Raw genomic sequence first — 15,104 nt, 5'->3', positions numbered from 1 at the left:
GAAGACAGCTGACACAGCGGAGCAGCAGCACCAGGACCCAGAGCATGGAACTGAGTGGTGGGCTTCCCAGGCCATGGAGAAAGTTGATTGCTTTTGTGTAGGAGGCTGATTTGGGGAGTGGGGCGTCTCTGGGTACTAGATTGGGAAAGTTGGACTTGCTGACTTGTGCAAGCTGGAAGTGGAACTGAATGCCTGCAGGAATAACCTTTACGTCACTCCATACACACGCTCGTGTAACCAAGTCCTGAAAGAACACCTCTGCCGCTAGGTTTAGGGTAAACGTTCATGGGCGAAGGGAAGGGTGCATCTTTTCAACGGGGTAGACGCCACTGGAGCGGGGTGCCTCTGGGCACTAATTCAGGGAGTTGGGCTTGCTGACCCATGGAGTTAGAGCAAATGACTTTGGGTTGAGGCTTTTAGCCTTTGGGCATTTGTTAGCAGACCCTAAAAATGTTTGTAACTTGTCCTGATACACAACTATGTCCTGAGGATTTCTCACATGCATTACAAGTTGTACAGCCTGTCAAATTCCTTAATAAACCCTTAAATCAGGAATAGTGTCTGTGAGTTCCGTGTCGCCATTGCAATGGATATTGGACCCGAGAGGTAAGTAGACTAGTGAAAACAACACAAAGCCTGAGCTGCAAAGATTAGCATATGATTGAGGTGTTATGCTTTCAGGAGAGGTGCATGATACTGGTGTAGTCCTCATGGGGACACACACACACACACCGGAACTTCAAAAAGTAGGTGCAAAAATGTCATCTTTTCATTCCACTTTCCCACCAGCTTTCTGAAGGCCCTGTGCGATTTTACTACTGCACAACCTGCCGTTGCTCTTCAGTCGCGAGGGAACAAGGCTCAAGTGAAGAGGAACAGCAAACACACAGAGCAGGCTTCGGTTTGGCGCAGTAGCTGCTAAGTTTGAGGGCTGGTCTCCTGGAAGTCATTTACTTCTCAACGCCACTCCCACAGATTCTTCAGGTCCTAAGACTCCCGCAGATTTGGGGGGCTCAGAGGGCAGAAAGCCTGTTTTGTTAGGGGTGAATAAAACTGGAACTTGAATTAGACGTGAAAACCAATCAACCAACCATCACCTTTGTGAATACAAAGTTCGAGGAGTGAAGCCCTCAGCAGTTGGTTTGATTCCTCTGAAGAAGTGAAGTCAGTTCTAGACCTTCTGCCATACTTTTGATTTTGGGGGGTCTGGGGGTGGGTGGGTAGTAAATAGTAGGTATTTATTTTAAATGAAAAGAAAATACTGAAGTACCTGGGCTATTGCATTTAATCATGTATTGTAACTGGGTTACGCTCCCTTTTTGCATCAGAGACGGATACACAACGCACAGTCAGGGATCACAGATTGCACACCAGACAGTCCTTCTGCAGGCCGTGTACACGCCACCAGACACGGGTCCTGCCGTCCAGTACAAAAGTCCACAGTCAGTCCAGTCTTAGCCAGTATCTTCAATTTACTTCTGTTGCTGTACAAATCATTGGCCATTACTTGGGCTTACAAGTTAATAGCAGGACAAAACTATACATTGCACTGACACAGAAAGTCAGCTGTGTTAATAGTCATGCAACAAGTAACCAAACTTGCTGAAATTAAAAATACTTTCTAAAAACAGTTTTAACAGCATAAATATTTTATACACAGTTCATTTACCAAAACAAAATGTCTTTAAATGATACAAAGCAAAAATAAGTTTCTACCAACTTTATACATAAGAAAGTGCAAAATAACTTATCTATAGAGTGTTTGCTATTATCCGGACAGATGGCTGCTACGGGCAGCTATTCTTCTCTTGAAAAGCAAGACATGACAGTCGTGTGACGCACGTGTGTTGGAATACACGGATGAATGGATGGATGACGGATGAATGAACAGACAGACTACAAAGATCAGGCAGGAGCCCTGTGAGGTACTCTCAGAGAGAGAATACAGACCACCCAAAGGTGGACGACATTTTGAGAATATATATATTGGTAAACAAATTTACATGGAACAGAACAGTTTATCCAGAGGAACAGGTGTATGGAGGTGAGTGCAATCGTATGTGTGAGTGCTCTTGTGATCTCTGCCTTGAAAGCAAAAGCAAAGACACCCTGCGGAGCAGAGCAGTTGCCCACAGCACCAGCTGCCAGAGGAAATACTATCATGAGGATTTGGGTTTCCACCTTCTAGTCATGGGAGTTGTGCTGGAAAGTCTGAAAGTGTTTATCCCATAGAACTTCGTATCACAGAGAGGAATAACCTTTAAGTCACTCCGTACACACGCTCATGTAACCAAGTCCTGAAAGAATACCTCTGCCGCTAGGTTTGGGGAAAACGTGGTTCATGGGCGAAGGGAAGGGTGCATCTTTTCAAAGGGGTAGACGCCACTGGCGCAGCTCAGTCAGAGGGCTGGCAGCGGCCAAGCCTAGCCACAAGGCCATCGTACAATCTCTGCCTGCCACCTTGTGAACACCCAGCGTGATCCATGAGAACTGAAGTCCGATGAAGATGGGGAGGAAGAGACTGACACAGGAAAACAGAACAACTCTTTTTCGAGTTAAAGTATCAATGCCAAGAATCCTGTAATTGACGAGCATCTCTGAACCGTAAGAAATGGAAGTGTCTTAATCAATTCGGATATGTAATCGGAAATAGAAGGTAGGTTCAAACCTAGGTAAATAAGGATTTAAATTTAGTAAGCATAAGGCACTAAAGCAGCCTTTATATATATATATATATATATATTTGTTTTTCTTGGAGACCTAGTTATCAGGAAGAACACATTGTTCTTAAGCTGGTTTCAGCCCATAGGTACAAGGTTACGGCTGTACCCAATGCCTAGTTTTGAACGCGTGTGCATATATGTGCATTTAGTGCATAAGTGTGCCTGTCATCAGGGCCTAAAGATGGAGAGTTGGGAAAGGCAAACAAAGCCACTGTCCCTTGAATGAGGCTACATGAGGGCATGAAGGCCTGGCCTTCTTTTCTTGGCCCGGTAACAATCCTACGTTTTCCAAATCACAGGGCTTTTAGAATGGTTCATAATATTATCACTAAGTATCTGGAAATGTGAAAATCTAGATTAATTGTTTCATTTGTTTTATATATATATATATGTACATAACACACATTAAAAAAAAGAAAATCCCACCACCTAAGCCTTTCTCGTGTACATTAATCTTCTGAAGCCCCCGCCAGCATTAATCCCGAATCTGTGTGTTCTGTATCCAACTATTCGACCAAATTAAATAACTAAATATTAAAATACTGTAATTATATTCATAGCAAAAACAAAAATATAGACATTGATACAGTATAAATCTCACTGTTTCCAGGTAGATGGTAATAAATGGCAAAGGTTAATCTTAAGCAGTTCTGACATGATCCAGTTTTAACAACAAGGTTTATAGGTTAATTCTGTACACTTTCCCCTCCCGTTACCCTTTTTGTTGCTGAAAAGACGCTATCGTAGAACACGAGTGTCCACACGGACACATTACAGAGTGTGTTCGATGCGAGGAGCTAGTTTTGGGTTACATGCACATATTCCCAGTAGTTCCTGCACTACGGTGGTCAACTGGCCTCTTTACGGACCGCGGAGAAGGTCTGCTTGGACCCAACAGCGGTCTAAGTAGAAGGGGCCTTCCCACCAAGAACAACACTGAGGTGGTCTGCAGCCAACACCCCGAGATTCCCAGGTTACCTTCCGATGGGAACCCTATCCTCCGCACTGTCCTATAGGTCTGCGTGATTTTGGTTGCTAGCCTAGTCGGGGTGGAGATACTGAAAGAAACAAAGACCATCAGGCACACAGGCTGAGTTTGGAAGGAAAAAAAGACCGCAGGATGCCTTTGCAGACTTACAAAGCACACGCAACCCCACATGTAGAAGGAACTGGTGAAGGAGCAACGCCAGACAACCCATGAGTAGTTGGTTGAGTTAGTGGTTTAGTTTGAAGTTTCATATTACAGACATAAGTCCTTATTTAGAAAGAAAAGAAAAAGAATAAAAGGCCTTTATATCTATTTACAATATACAGTTACTTGCAAAGAAGTGAGATTTACAACCGTCTTCTAACAGCCTTTTCCAAATAAGGATGGGTGAGGAGCGCTAGAAAAACTGGGATGAGACACAGGCAGGCGCGGGGCTTTGAGTGCTCGAGACGGCTACTGTGAACAGGGAAAACAGAATCCTGAAACCGCGGCTGCTATGAACCACCTGCTGCTTCTGCAGCTGGCCACCTGAATAGCGCTCGCCCCGTTACTGTACTCGACACCCGTTTATTCAGTGATCCCTTTGAATTCAGCACTTCAACCGCACGGGGTGAAGAGATGTGTAAACGGAGACTGTGCCCATGCCTTCCGGGAGCTGCGATCTGTGACGGAGGAATTGGGAAGGGGTCCGACAAACCAGGGCCTTTGATGAGCTTGTTGGATCTTCAGCAATTTCGAGGTCCGTCCTCTGAACCCCGTTCATGCTGCAAGTTGTAGTAACAGTTCTGACACACACGTACCGGCGACGATATTTTCAAGCGTTTGATCTCTGATTGGAATCGACTGCACCTGAGAGGAGAAGAAATCAATTAGGCCCAGGGCTGCCGCTTCTGGGAGGACTACGCTCAAATAGGCACATTTAAAACCACATGCTAAGCTTGCAGTCTAGCAAGCCAAAGGCCACAGACAGTCTGGAGACCAGGACAGACTAGCTGGCCTGTGTTCTTGTGGTTGATGAAGGGCCGGAAGGAAGGCTGCATTCGTTCTTGCCGTCTATGAAGCAATGGACGCTTCGGCCACAGAGAGCTAGCTCTTTGACTTAGAACTCACACAATAACCACAACAGAAAGTTAAGAACTTTCTGCAGGCTGAGGCCACTTGCCTGCGTGGGACTGGCGCATACCGCCTTCCCCTACACACGGGAGGTGTGTAAACTATCGTTACTTGGAGCTGGAAACTCACTGCCTGGATTACAGGACATTCTGGACACTATCAAAAGTTCCTTTGGGGAGGCTTCCTCACCCCCCCGCCCCCACCAATCTGCTTCTCAATTCAGACTAGACTGGAACATGGATACGGGTATAGATAAGGGATGGGAGCTCACGACTCACAGATTCCAGGTACAGGAGTGGGAATGGGGAGAGGAAGGGAGAAAGGGGGAACCAATTGTTATGATCGACACATAACCATACACCCCTGTACAGAGGGAAGAACAACAGAAAACGTAGGGGGTGGGAGACAGCGGTCATGTGAAAGATGAAAATGATAACAATGTACAATCTATCAAGGGGTTGAGGGTGGGGGTGGGGAGGGAGGGGTGAAAAAAGAGGAACTGATACCAAGGGCTCAATAGAAAGTAAATGTCTACAAAAGAATGAAGGCAACAGATGTACACATTTGCCTGATGCAAGTGATGTATGGATTGTAACAAGAGCTGTAGGAGGCCCCAATAAAATGGAAAAAAAAATTCCTTTGGGTTTTTAAACACTGATAATTTAAGTGACTTCTTAAACAGCTAGTTTGCCTTTGCTGCCTGGTCCAAATGGCCTCCTTTTCTGCTATTCTTAATAGGATTGCTTGAATGGAGATAGACTTAAGAGATATTCACATTCTTTCAAAAGCCTTCAGGGACCCTATTCTTGGAATAAAGCTAGGTGTGACCTTGTCAGAAGCGTGGACTCACGGGAAGCGTGGCTTTTCCCAAGACTAAAATGATCCTTTGCTATGTACTCACCCGCGGAACCAGTGAAGGGCTACAGGTAGAGAGGCGGAAGGGACTGTTGCTGTCACCCTGAGGAAATCCGGGGAGTGCACGAGATAATGCTTGTTGTCCACCCTTCTGGACAGCCCGCTCCATCCTAATCAGCCAGCACACGACAGCAGCAGAGGGTCTAAAGGATCACCTGCTGTGTGCAATGGATCCCTTTACTGTGGCCTCTCTAGCTAGTCTTGTAATTCTCGGCAAATGACTGGGTGGGGCCATGCTAATAAGGTGCTGCGGCCCACCAAGGAGATGACACAGCTTGCCACGCAAGCCTCTAAGTGTGTGATGCCTCTGTGGGGCTAGGACCAGGCAAATAAGGTACATGGGTCCCTAAGGAGGGGACTGGTCAGTTTTGCCATCCTGAGAGCTTTAAAATGAGCCAGAGGTGGGAAGGGAGAAATACCTCACTAGCAGTATATGGTGTACTTTGGACCTGGAGTCCCTGGCTGAGCACTTTTGAGACCCAAGAAACAGAACGAGAGAGCTGTAATACCAGAGAGTAGCATGAGGCAGTGAGGAGTAGTGGCAGAGAGCTGGCAGCAGCCCCAGGCACCAGGTGGCTACCGTAAGTGCACGGAGTCATGAATTACGATCACTAAGTATTCCTGGCAAGCACCTTGGCAAAGTGGGGTGCCTCTGGGCACTCATTGGGGAAGCGATTGAGCTTCATAGCAGGGCAGGGGTGAGGCTGAGTGGTTGTTGATGGCCACAGAGGTCTGCCTCCAGATATTGTTGAGAAGTCACTGTCCCAGTCAATGAACTGTATCCTCAGTTGGACCCACCTGGTCCTGCATCGAAGCGTGTTACTTCTTAATCATGTGACCCCACAATCATGAGTTGTGTGTGGCCACTGACCACACTCCTGAGCCCAGAGAGAAGCAGTATGCTCCACAGGAGAGGTGGCTGTGGCCAGAGAGATATAGGTCCCTGCCCCTCACAGCCCTCAGTCCTGAGCAGCAGATCCCGATTCTCCTTCCCAGCGTGCCAGGTAAGAACCATGCAGGTGTATAAGGGACTCAGGTTGACAGATGATGTTCACATCATTGAGAATGGGGCAAATTGACCTTCTGCCTGGGGGCAGGAGGGAGGGAGGGGATCCCTCCTCCTATTACAGTAACCCCAAATAAATCTCAAATGGATTAAAGACCTGTATGTGAAAACAAAACCTCTGAAACATGTCAAAGAAAATAAAGCTATCCATTATGATCTTAGTCCGTGAAAAGTTTTCTTAAGAACTCAAAAGGCAAAAATCAGAGTGGTAAATTCAATGATACCAAGATGACAACACTTGTGTCACAGGAAAGACATGTGAGGCTGTAACACAAGCCACAGCCTGACCGAAGATACTTGGCAAGACAGTAAAGCAGCCGGGATTTGAGGGTTCAGGAACAGGTAAAGTATTTCTTAGTTAAAAACAGCCAAGCGTTTCTCAGGAGGAGACTCAAATGGCTAGGAAGTGAACGCAACCCTGTCTCACCGCACCAGGAACACAAGATAACCAGCAAGGGATCACTTCCTAGCTAGCAGATGGGCAAAAGTATCGAAGGGAGTTTGGCACTAGCAAGCCCCAGGAGACTGGAGAACACCCCGAGGGTGAGCACACTGGCACACTCTGAGCCCCCCCCCCCCCCAATTCCTACTTCAGAAGCTCTGGGGCTGGTGGAGAAAATGGTCTAAGCTCTTGACTACTAACTGAGAAGTTCAAGTCCACCCAAAGGTGACCAGAAAGAAAGACCCGGGAACCTACCTCGCCTAGTTCTACTCTGACGCACATGCGAACAGCTGCTGGATTTAAACTCCCGAGTGTGCCTATGGCGAACCACTCCAGTGTGAGGCGTCTCCCCTGGAGACACTCCAGCCCATATAAATGGGCATTTAGGGGGTGGGGGTCGGGGGAGGATAGCAGCATTAGATAAATAGGGGACTTCAAAGAGTGTTGGGGCCATTCCGTTGTCTTTTTAATCTCAATTTCCCACCAACTTTTTGAGGCCTCCCTGTATTTGTTTGTATTTAGGATACTGATAAAGTTATTCTAAAACAAATTATTTTAAGGGTTACCAAAAGGGGGGGACCTAGGTAAACCCTGATACAATTACACAGTAAAATACCTCACAGCAGTTAAAAAATGATCAACCCATATAGATGCCTTTGACGCAGACACAAATGAATCTCCAAACCCACGTGGTCTGGGCAAAGCTAGCTGCAAGAGGCCGGGCAATGTGCCCGTCTGCCAACCGGAAGACCACGCCCAGCCACAGGGGGCATTATGCACGGGGCCTCGTGCCTGGGAGACCAGTAGACAGAGACTAGAAGGGCAGATGCCCCCGTGGGTGGGGAAGGGCTGACTGAGGCTGGAGTGATCTGTGTTCCGTCCGGCACTCACAGATCACCCCCGCATTTCTAAAGCAAGTCCGAAGGATCCGTTTGCCCATTCCGGGTCGTGGGTGACCAGGTGTGTGGGGTGGCAGTCTCTGCACTTGATGATGCGAGTCTGTACGATTACAGTCATCATAAAGGGCAGAGGAAAGGGGCTGGTTTTCAGTCCCCCCGCCCCCCGCTGAGGGGGGCGTGGAACACACCAAACATAGAACATGGCACGTCTTACTTCTGGCAGAAGAGCTGGCCGCAGTTCCTGCAGTGGTGTCTTCGCTCCGTGAGGGAGAACCGCACCGCGCAGCCCGAGCAGCTGTCCCCGCCTTCATCCTTGACCCAGTGGTCGGCAGCACAGCGGCCCGGCTGGTCACTCACCGACCAGCTGAAAACCCGGCCCCGACTGTCGCCGACCAGGATCCTGCTGTGATCCCTGCGGGAGACGGACACAGTGGGTCACCTCACAGAAGACCCCACACAGCCCCCAGTGGAATCCCTCTGCCTGCTGCCCCTAGTGATTTGCTTCTCTCTATGTGTGCCGGTCTGTGTGTCTCTGTGTGTGTGCGCCCGAGGGTGCCAGGAGGGTGCCCTGGGGGCAGGGGGCTGCCACCCGCGAGCTGCCTCCCTCAGGGGAAGGAGACGTCACACGAGAGAAACAGAACTGAGCCCATTTTCCCATTTCCATTTCATCTCTCTGGGTGAAATCCTGCCGTGCCTTTGGAAGACCCAAGGAGGAGAGAGGTTTTCTTTCTTTGTCCATTCAGAATGCACGCAGACAACGCACACACTGGCCGGGGTCTGCTTTGGACGGGTGTCTCTGAGCCACTCTGCTTCCCTCTAGCACGTGGGGCCCCGAGGACAGGACAGGCCGGACACGTACTTGGAGATGCCCAGGGCGGTGATCTCTGCGGGGTGCGCGTTGTCCTTGCGATCGAAGGCCGTGTGCATTGTTAGCTTGCTCCTGAACACCAGCTGCCGTTCCCACCTGTACCCTGGAGCGGGAAATTAGGGGACATGATGTACAACGTCTGGTTGCTGTGCCCTCACAGAAGCTGGGACACGTCAACACAGTCACGGCCACGTTTCAGGTTGTCGGGAAAGCGTGCAGTTTGCCCTTCATGAGGGGCCACACTACTCAAAGAAAACCTGCAGAGAGAGGGCCCTCTTCCACGCCAGACAACCACAGACACACACACCGTTTCTCCAAGCGAGGACCCCGCCTCTAAGTCGGCCATCTGAGGCAGCCCCCCAAACAAACCAAAACTCACTGCCACCAGGTCGATGCCAACTCACAGCGACCCCACAGGACAGAGTAGAACTGGCCCTGTTGGCTGCCAGAGGCGGGAAATCCTTCAGGGAGTAGAAAACATCATCTATCCCTTGAGGAGAGGCTGGGGGTTTTGAACTGTTGACTGTGTGGTGAGCAACCAAACGCGTAACCACTACGCCACCGGGGCTCCTCCTTTTGGGTAAAGCTCCCGGGAATGCAGTTGCATTTACGTCATTGGTGTAAACCAGCTCTCAAAAGCTGACCTGGGACTCAGCAGTTTGTGGTTGAGGCAACACATTGCTAACCCCGTGGGGGGTTAGCATCTCCAAGTTCACTGTACATAAAAGGGTGCTGAGGAGGCCTCCATGGGGACGCAGGTCACAGAGCGCATGTGCCAGAGAACGCACGCATACACGCACACACGCTACAGGGAGCCAGAAAGAGGTATCCGTTACCAGGTTTCAATCGGCTGTAATTCCGCACGTCGATAGGATTGCAGTGGGGGTGGTTCAGCGGACCCTGCAGATGGGCTCGGGACTGGCCCTCCGAGTAGTTCACAAATACGAAGCCGTCTTTCTCGTCTAGGCTGAGCTGATCGGACCAGCGTCGGGAGTCATCAGAGCCGCTGTCCGTACACCAGGTGGCCGTGGCTCGGCATGAGGCTGCTCTGGGCCTGTGGCCGGTGCCCGTGGGCTGGATGGGCGGCTCCTTGGGGTCCTGGCTGACGCTCTGCTCCTCCTCCACATCTGAATCGCTACTGTCTTCGTCCTGGGCTTCGTGCCCTGTTGGGTACACATCACCGCGTTTAGGCCCACTGAGCCTGACTGGCATTTTCCCTACTACGTAAGTCACTGTAGACCCTATGCATAGCTATAAAAGAGGCTGGGGGGAGGGTGTCTCACACAATGGAAAAACCTAAAAGGACAGAATTTCTGAACGAGTTCACAAAAAACTCTAGCCAAAATCCGTAGGCTAGCATCCAGTCTGGCCAGATCCGGCCTTCGGCGATTTCTTGCAATACCCCTCCCGCTGTCTTACTGCGCAGCTAGAGGGCGCCTGGTGCTCGCCCTGCAGACCTGCTCCTCTTTAGTCAGCCCGCGGCTGGACAAACCCTTGGCCGGACTAGATGATGGATCTTGCCAACCTCTGCCTGCTCTGGTGCTGCCTGCTTTTCAAGGAAGAGCTTGAATGGTTTTCTTCTCTAAAGTCTTTACTGATCTGCTTGAGCAGTGATTACCATTCCGATGTTCTTCCTTCTACAAGCCAGTGACCGGGGCCCTGAGCACAGTGCCCCAGCTCTGGCAATTGGCGGGTGCTTGACCCAACAGTGGCTGAATGGACGGAACTTGAGCAAAGAGCACATTATAGGAGGGGTTTCAAAAAGCTACGGAAAATGCCAGTATTTTTCACGGCATTTTCCTACAAACTCTTGGAAACCTCTTCACGATCAAGGATTTTGTTTTTCTCCCATTTCCAGTGTTATTTTGCATCTCCTTAGCGTAACGTCCACTTGTTTGCATTTGAGCGTTCTGGGGGTGGGGGTGGGTGGTGGCAGGGGCTGAGAGAGAAAGGGAGAGGAAGCACATACACTAGCCTACGACAGACATATCCCCCACCCCCTCCTGAGCTCGCCTGCGCCTTCATTCTGCCTGCCCGTTAGTCTAGCTGACCACTCTGAATGGATTCTTTTCCTTGAACCTCAGTCTGCAGATAAGCACTCTCAGAAAGGGCGTTGAACTCAAGTGAGTCACTGGCTCCCTGCTCTTTTATTCAAGCAACAGCCCGCAACTTCTGCGCTGCCCACCCTTCCCTGTGGGCGGGCCTTCACTCAAACCTGGGGCACAATTTATCAGGCCGAGAGGACAGTGTTTCTCCGGCCTGGATTCAGCTCACCCTCCGCTGCCAGGCATGCACAAGCTTCTCCAAAGGACAGGCAAAGTGATCCACTCAAATGGGGCCCACAATCCAGTGTCTGACACCTACTCGCAAGCTCAGCTACTCAGTGGAGCCAACTGAATTCTTATGTCCCTCAACCCTCAGATGGCCTTCTGGGTGGAGCTCTAATCGACTCCACAGGAATTTATATGTATGAAGGTAATGCAAGCATTAGCATGTATTGCCCAAGGGAGCGTTTTTTACGTTCTGCATGGAGAGTAAATGCTCTTTTGGCATTGCATAAGAATGTGTCTCTCTCTGATAGTAAGTGTATTTCCCCCTGAGTAACTCTACCACATAAGTAAACTCACATTGAATTTTCAGTGAGAAACAGTAGTTCATCACAGAGACAATCGAAAAGTCAAGCATTAAAACCCAGCTCCTTTCGAGAGAGCTCCTTGTGCCAACTGTTCTCAACCATTATTCTCAGTCTGGAGATCAGGGGCTCAGAGCGGAGCACTGCACAGCGCAGTGTCCGACTGCACCAGATATTGTCACCCAGCTCCTGATTTCACTGAGAATTGTGCAAGAACTTTGTGGGTCCGAGAAGGTGGTGCACTGATTGTGAGCTGGTTGTGACTCATGGCGAGGCTGTGTGTGCAGAGCAAGAATGCTCTACAAAGTTTCTAGGGCAGGACCTTTAAGGAGATCACTAGAACTCTGGCTAACTTTGAACCACCAACCTTTGGGTCAGGGGTCGAGTGTCATCCTGGTTTCAGTTGGAATTATTGCCCTGTTGAAGGTGGACTCTGGTCTGTCCCTGTAAATCACACACCCTCGTCCAGACTGAGCTAGGCAGCTGGTGGGCGAGGGGAGGAGATGAGGGGCTGAGGGGCAGCCCCTGACTCATTCAGCACCGAACCCTCTGTGCTTCCAGAAGGGGCAGATCAAGCTTTTGGTGCTCTAAGCAGTTAGTAAGGGTGCTCCGGTTGAGCTAGGGAACTCAGAGCAAGAGAAGACCACACGGAATGCTGCTCAGGGAACTGGGGAAAACCTGGCAGGACCGCTCCTGCTCAGGGAATCACACAATAGGGAGCTGTGCCCAAGCTTAGGCTCACGTTTATGTTGTGTGATGATGTAACTTCACCCATGGTGACTTGTGAAAAACAAACAATTAAGAAAACAATTGATCATGGATCAAATTGGGTCCTTCTGAGATATCCTATAAATGGTGTCCCAGTGACACAGAGGTTAGGCTCTCAGCTGCTCACACAGTGGTTTGAACCTAACAGCCACTCTGTCAGCTCCAGTACAGATTCCTGTCTTGGAAACCCCATGGGGCAGTTTGTCTGTCCTAGAGGTTCTCTACGAATCAGTGTCAACTCTACGGCAATACATTCGACCTGTGAGTTCGAGCCTGCTTGGGACTAATAAAGTCACAGCCAGTGTAGGTTGGCTCTCAAGCCTAATCCTTTCTGTGTTTCAAAGGAGCAGCACAGCAGACACACTGTGTCTGTCCACCAGGTCAGGAACTCCAAATACTGCCAGCAACGACAAGAAGATGCAGACAAAGAAAGACCTCCCACTAGAACATGCCCCGAGTGTGCCCTTCTGGTCTCCCGAGGTGTGAGGAAATAAGCTCTGCTCTTGAAGGGCGCCCACTCGTGGTGTATTTTGTTAAAGCAGAACAAGGCAATCTGGACCCGGCTAAGGTCTTACATACCCATTTGTGCTTCTGGACAGTCTTCCTGCATCGCCAGGACCTCAACAGGCTCAGGAGCTGGTGTTTCGGGAACTTGTAAGAACTCCATTCTCCAAAACTGAATGTAAGGAAGCATTTAGCAAAGAAATAGGTGAAGGAAACATTAGTACTCCACGGAGGGAATAAGGGCCTGGTAAGGAACTGGGGGCTGGAGAGAGAGGGTGGGCGTGTGCTACCATAACTGGCAGTCCTACATGGACTTAGATCTCCCTGGATCTTAAAAGAACATGGCAGGGGATTATCTCACATAGGTTAGAGAGTAGCCCACGAACGTTGAAGAAGAAGGAAGGCACTGAAAAAGCGCATGTGACAGTTGCATGTGTGATCTTTAGACTCGGCTTCTTGAGGAGTAACGCTGACGGCAACGGCCACTGGCACATTGCAGCAATATGCTGTGGTAGCCATCAGTAGGAGTTCTTTCTTTTGGTCAGGTTTGCCTCAGAAGGTGTCACTGCCTTCGCTGACGAAGAGTCTAACATAGAATGGGATGGACCGTTCAAGGAGGATGGGACAGGCAGTGTAGACGGGGGCCCCCCCAGCTGTTCGGGTGTGTGTGTGTGTGTGTGTTTCAAGGGAGCAGAGAGGATGGTAGTCCAGGAAACAGAGAAGACCCAAACACCACACTCACTGCTAGCGAGGCAAGTCTGGCTCGAGGACAGGGCACAACTGGCCCTCTGGATTTCCAAGACTAAAGCTCCTTCTGGGAGCAAGAGGTATGAGTCAGCCACTCCGTCACCAGGGCTCCTGAGCTTGGGAGACAGCGTTTGACAAAGCAAACCTGCTGTTCTCTGCTGGCTCTATTTCTGTAGGGGCTCACTCCACCCAGAGAAAGAGGGCACCACACACGAGGGATCCACACGAGGAGTCGGCTCGAGGCCTCTGGAAACCCGTTCCAGCTCTGCTTCTCAAAAGTTATGATGCAATTTACATTTTTAGCAATCCCCTTGTGACATGGGAAGTGTGTGTGTGAGACACCGACCGTCTTTGGCACGGCTGTCAGTGGCCAATAGCACGCAAGAACTCCGCAGGAAGCAAAGGGGCCAAAAGTCACTGTAGGAACTGGAGAGAGGTTTGCTAATCCCCAGCCATTACAGGGACACTGAGCGGCCACCTGCGTGAGTTTCCCCCTCGGCTCACTTACCCGGACCACCCCGTCCGAGTGTCCCGTGACGATGACATTCTGCGTGTCCCACTCGTTCATCTCCGACATGCAGCAGCACACGATCTGCTGGCTCCGGCCTGTGAACGTGTTCACACTCACCACGGGGTTCCCGTTAATGCTCCACACGTGGATGTACGTGCCGGCGCAGGACACGATGTCCCCCTGAGGAACAGAAGGAAGACCCCTCACTCTCGGTCCCACTTTCGGAGGGCACGGAGCCCGTGGGTGAACTCTGGAGACGCCTCTCACCTCTCAGCGCTGACACGGAGTCATTGCGGAGGTCACCTAGCGTTCGGGGCTGGCTGCCCAGGGCTGCCCACTGGGGCCCAGACACAGCCCGACCAAGGCTCTGCAGGAAGCCAACACTGAGTGGCAGCTGTGGCCAAGGGGATTGGACGGGCTTTGCTGGACCTCCATTTATGTCCCAAGCACCCTGCTGGGGGCGAAAAACAACAACAACTGCCCCCACCACCACCACAAACAAGCAGACCTGCACACACACACACACCCACGCCCCACCCCCGGCTTTTAGGGGCAGATATTCGGGACACAGGCCCCAGGCTTTCTTCCAAGACCCAAACCTCCAGTGTATTGGTTGGCCACCTAGAGCATTCCCCAAGCACGTTAGCCTTTGACCACCCTGAGGTGACCAGCGACGGCACCTTCACTGCAGAACAGGGGAGTAGGGAGAAGGTGCTGACCACTCCCACCCCTCGGGCCACCTAGGGTCTATCTAGGATGCCTTTACAGGCAGCTCCACTGAATGAGCAACGTGGGTCCCACCGCCGGAGGCACAGGGCAGAAGAGAAGCTGCTGTTAGGGCACAATGGTGTCGCTCTCTAGCAATCAGGGGAAAAAGGTCTCTCTGCTTTTCTGAACTTCCTATGCAAATGCGGGGCGGGGCGGGGGC

General features: G+C 50.5%; 1 protein-coding gene across 1 annotated transcript in view; it reads right to left on the bottom strand.

The window, feature by feature from the left end:
- Positions 1-1,267: 1,267 nt before the first annotated feature.
- WDFY3 (WD repeat and FYVE domain containing 3) overlaps positions 1,268-15,104 on the bottom strand; it is a 242,492-nt gene continuing 228,655 nt past the window's right edge. Inside the window, exons 60-65 of the mRNA XM_045284341.1 lie at positions 14,174-14,356; positions 12,994-13,090; positions 9,851-10,177; positions 9,006-9,117; positions 8,361-8,558; positions 1,268-4,560 (exon numbers count right to left, since the gene is read on the bottom strand). Of these exons, the coding sequence (XP_045140276.1) occupies positions 4,437-4,560; positions 8,361-8,558; positions 9,006-9,117; positions 9,851-10,177; positions 12,994-13,090; positions 14,174-14,356 (1,041 nt within the window). The 3' untranslated portion in view covers positions 1,268-4,436. The remainder of the gene's footprint in view (positions 4,561-8,360; positions 8,559-9,005; positions 9,118-9,850; positions 10,178-12,993; positions 13,091-14,173; positions 14,357-15,104) is intronic.

The sequence above is a fragment of the Echinops telfairi genome, unplaced genomic scaffold (genome assembly GCF_000313985.2).
Source record: "Echinops telfairi isolate 266 unplaced genomic scaffold, ASM31398v2 ScPeMD7_7468;HRSCAF=8506_0, whole genome shotgun sequence".
In the NCBI taxonomy this organism is placed as follows: Eukaryota; Metazoa; Chordata; class Mammalia; order Afrosoricida; family Tenrecidae; genus Echinops; species Echinops telfairi.
This window is presented reverse-complemented; position numbering and strand designations above follow the sequence as displayed.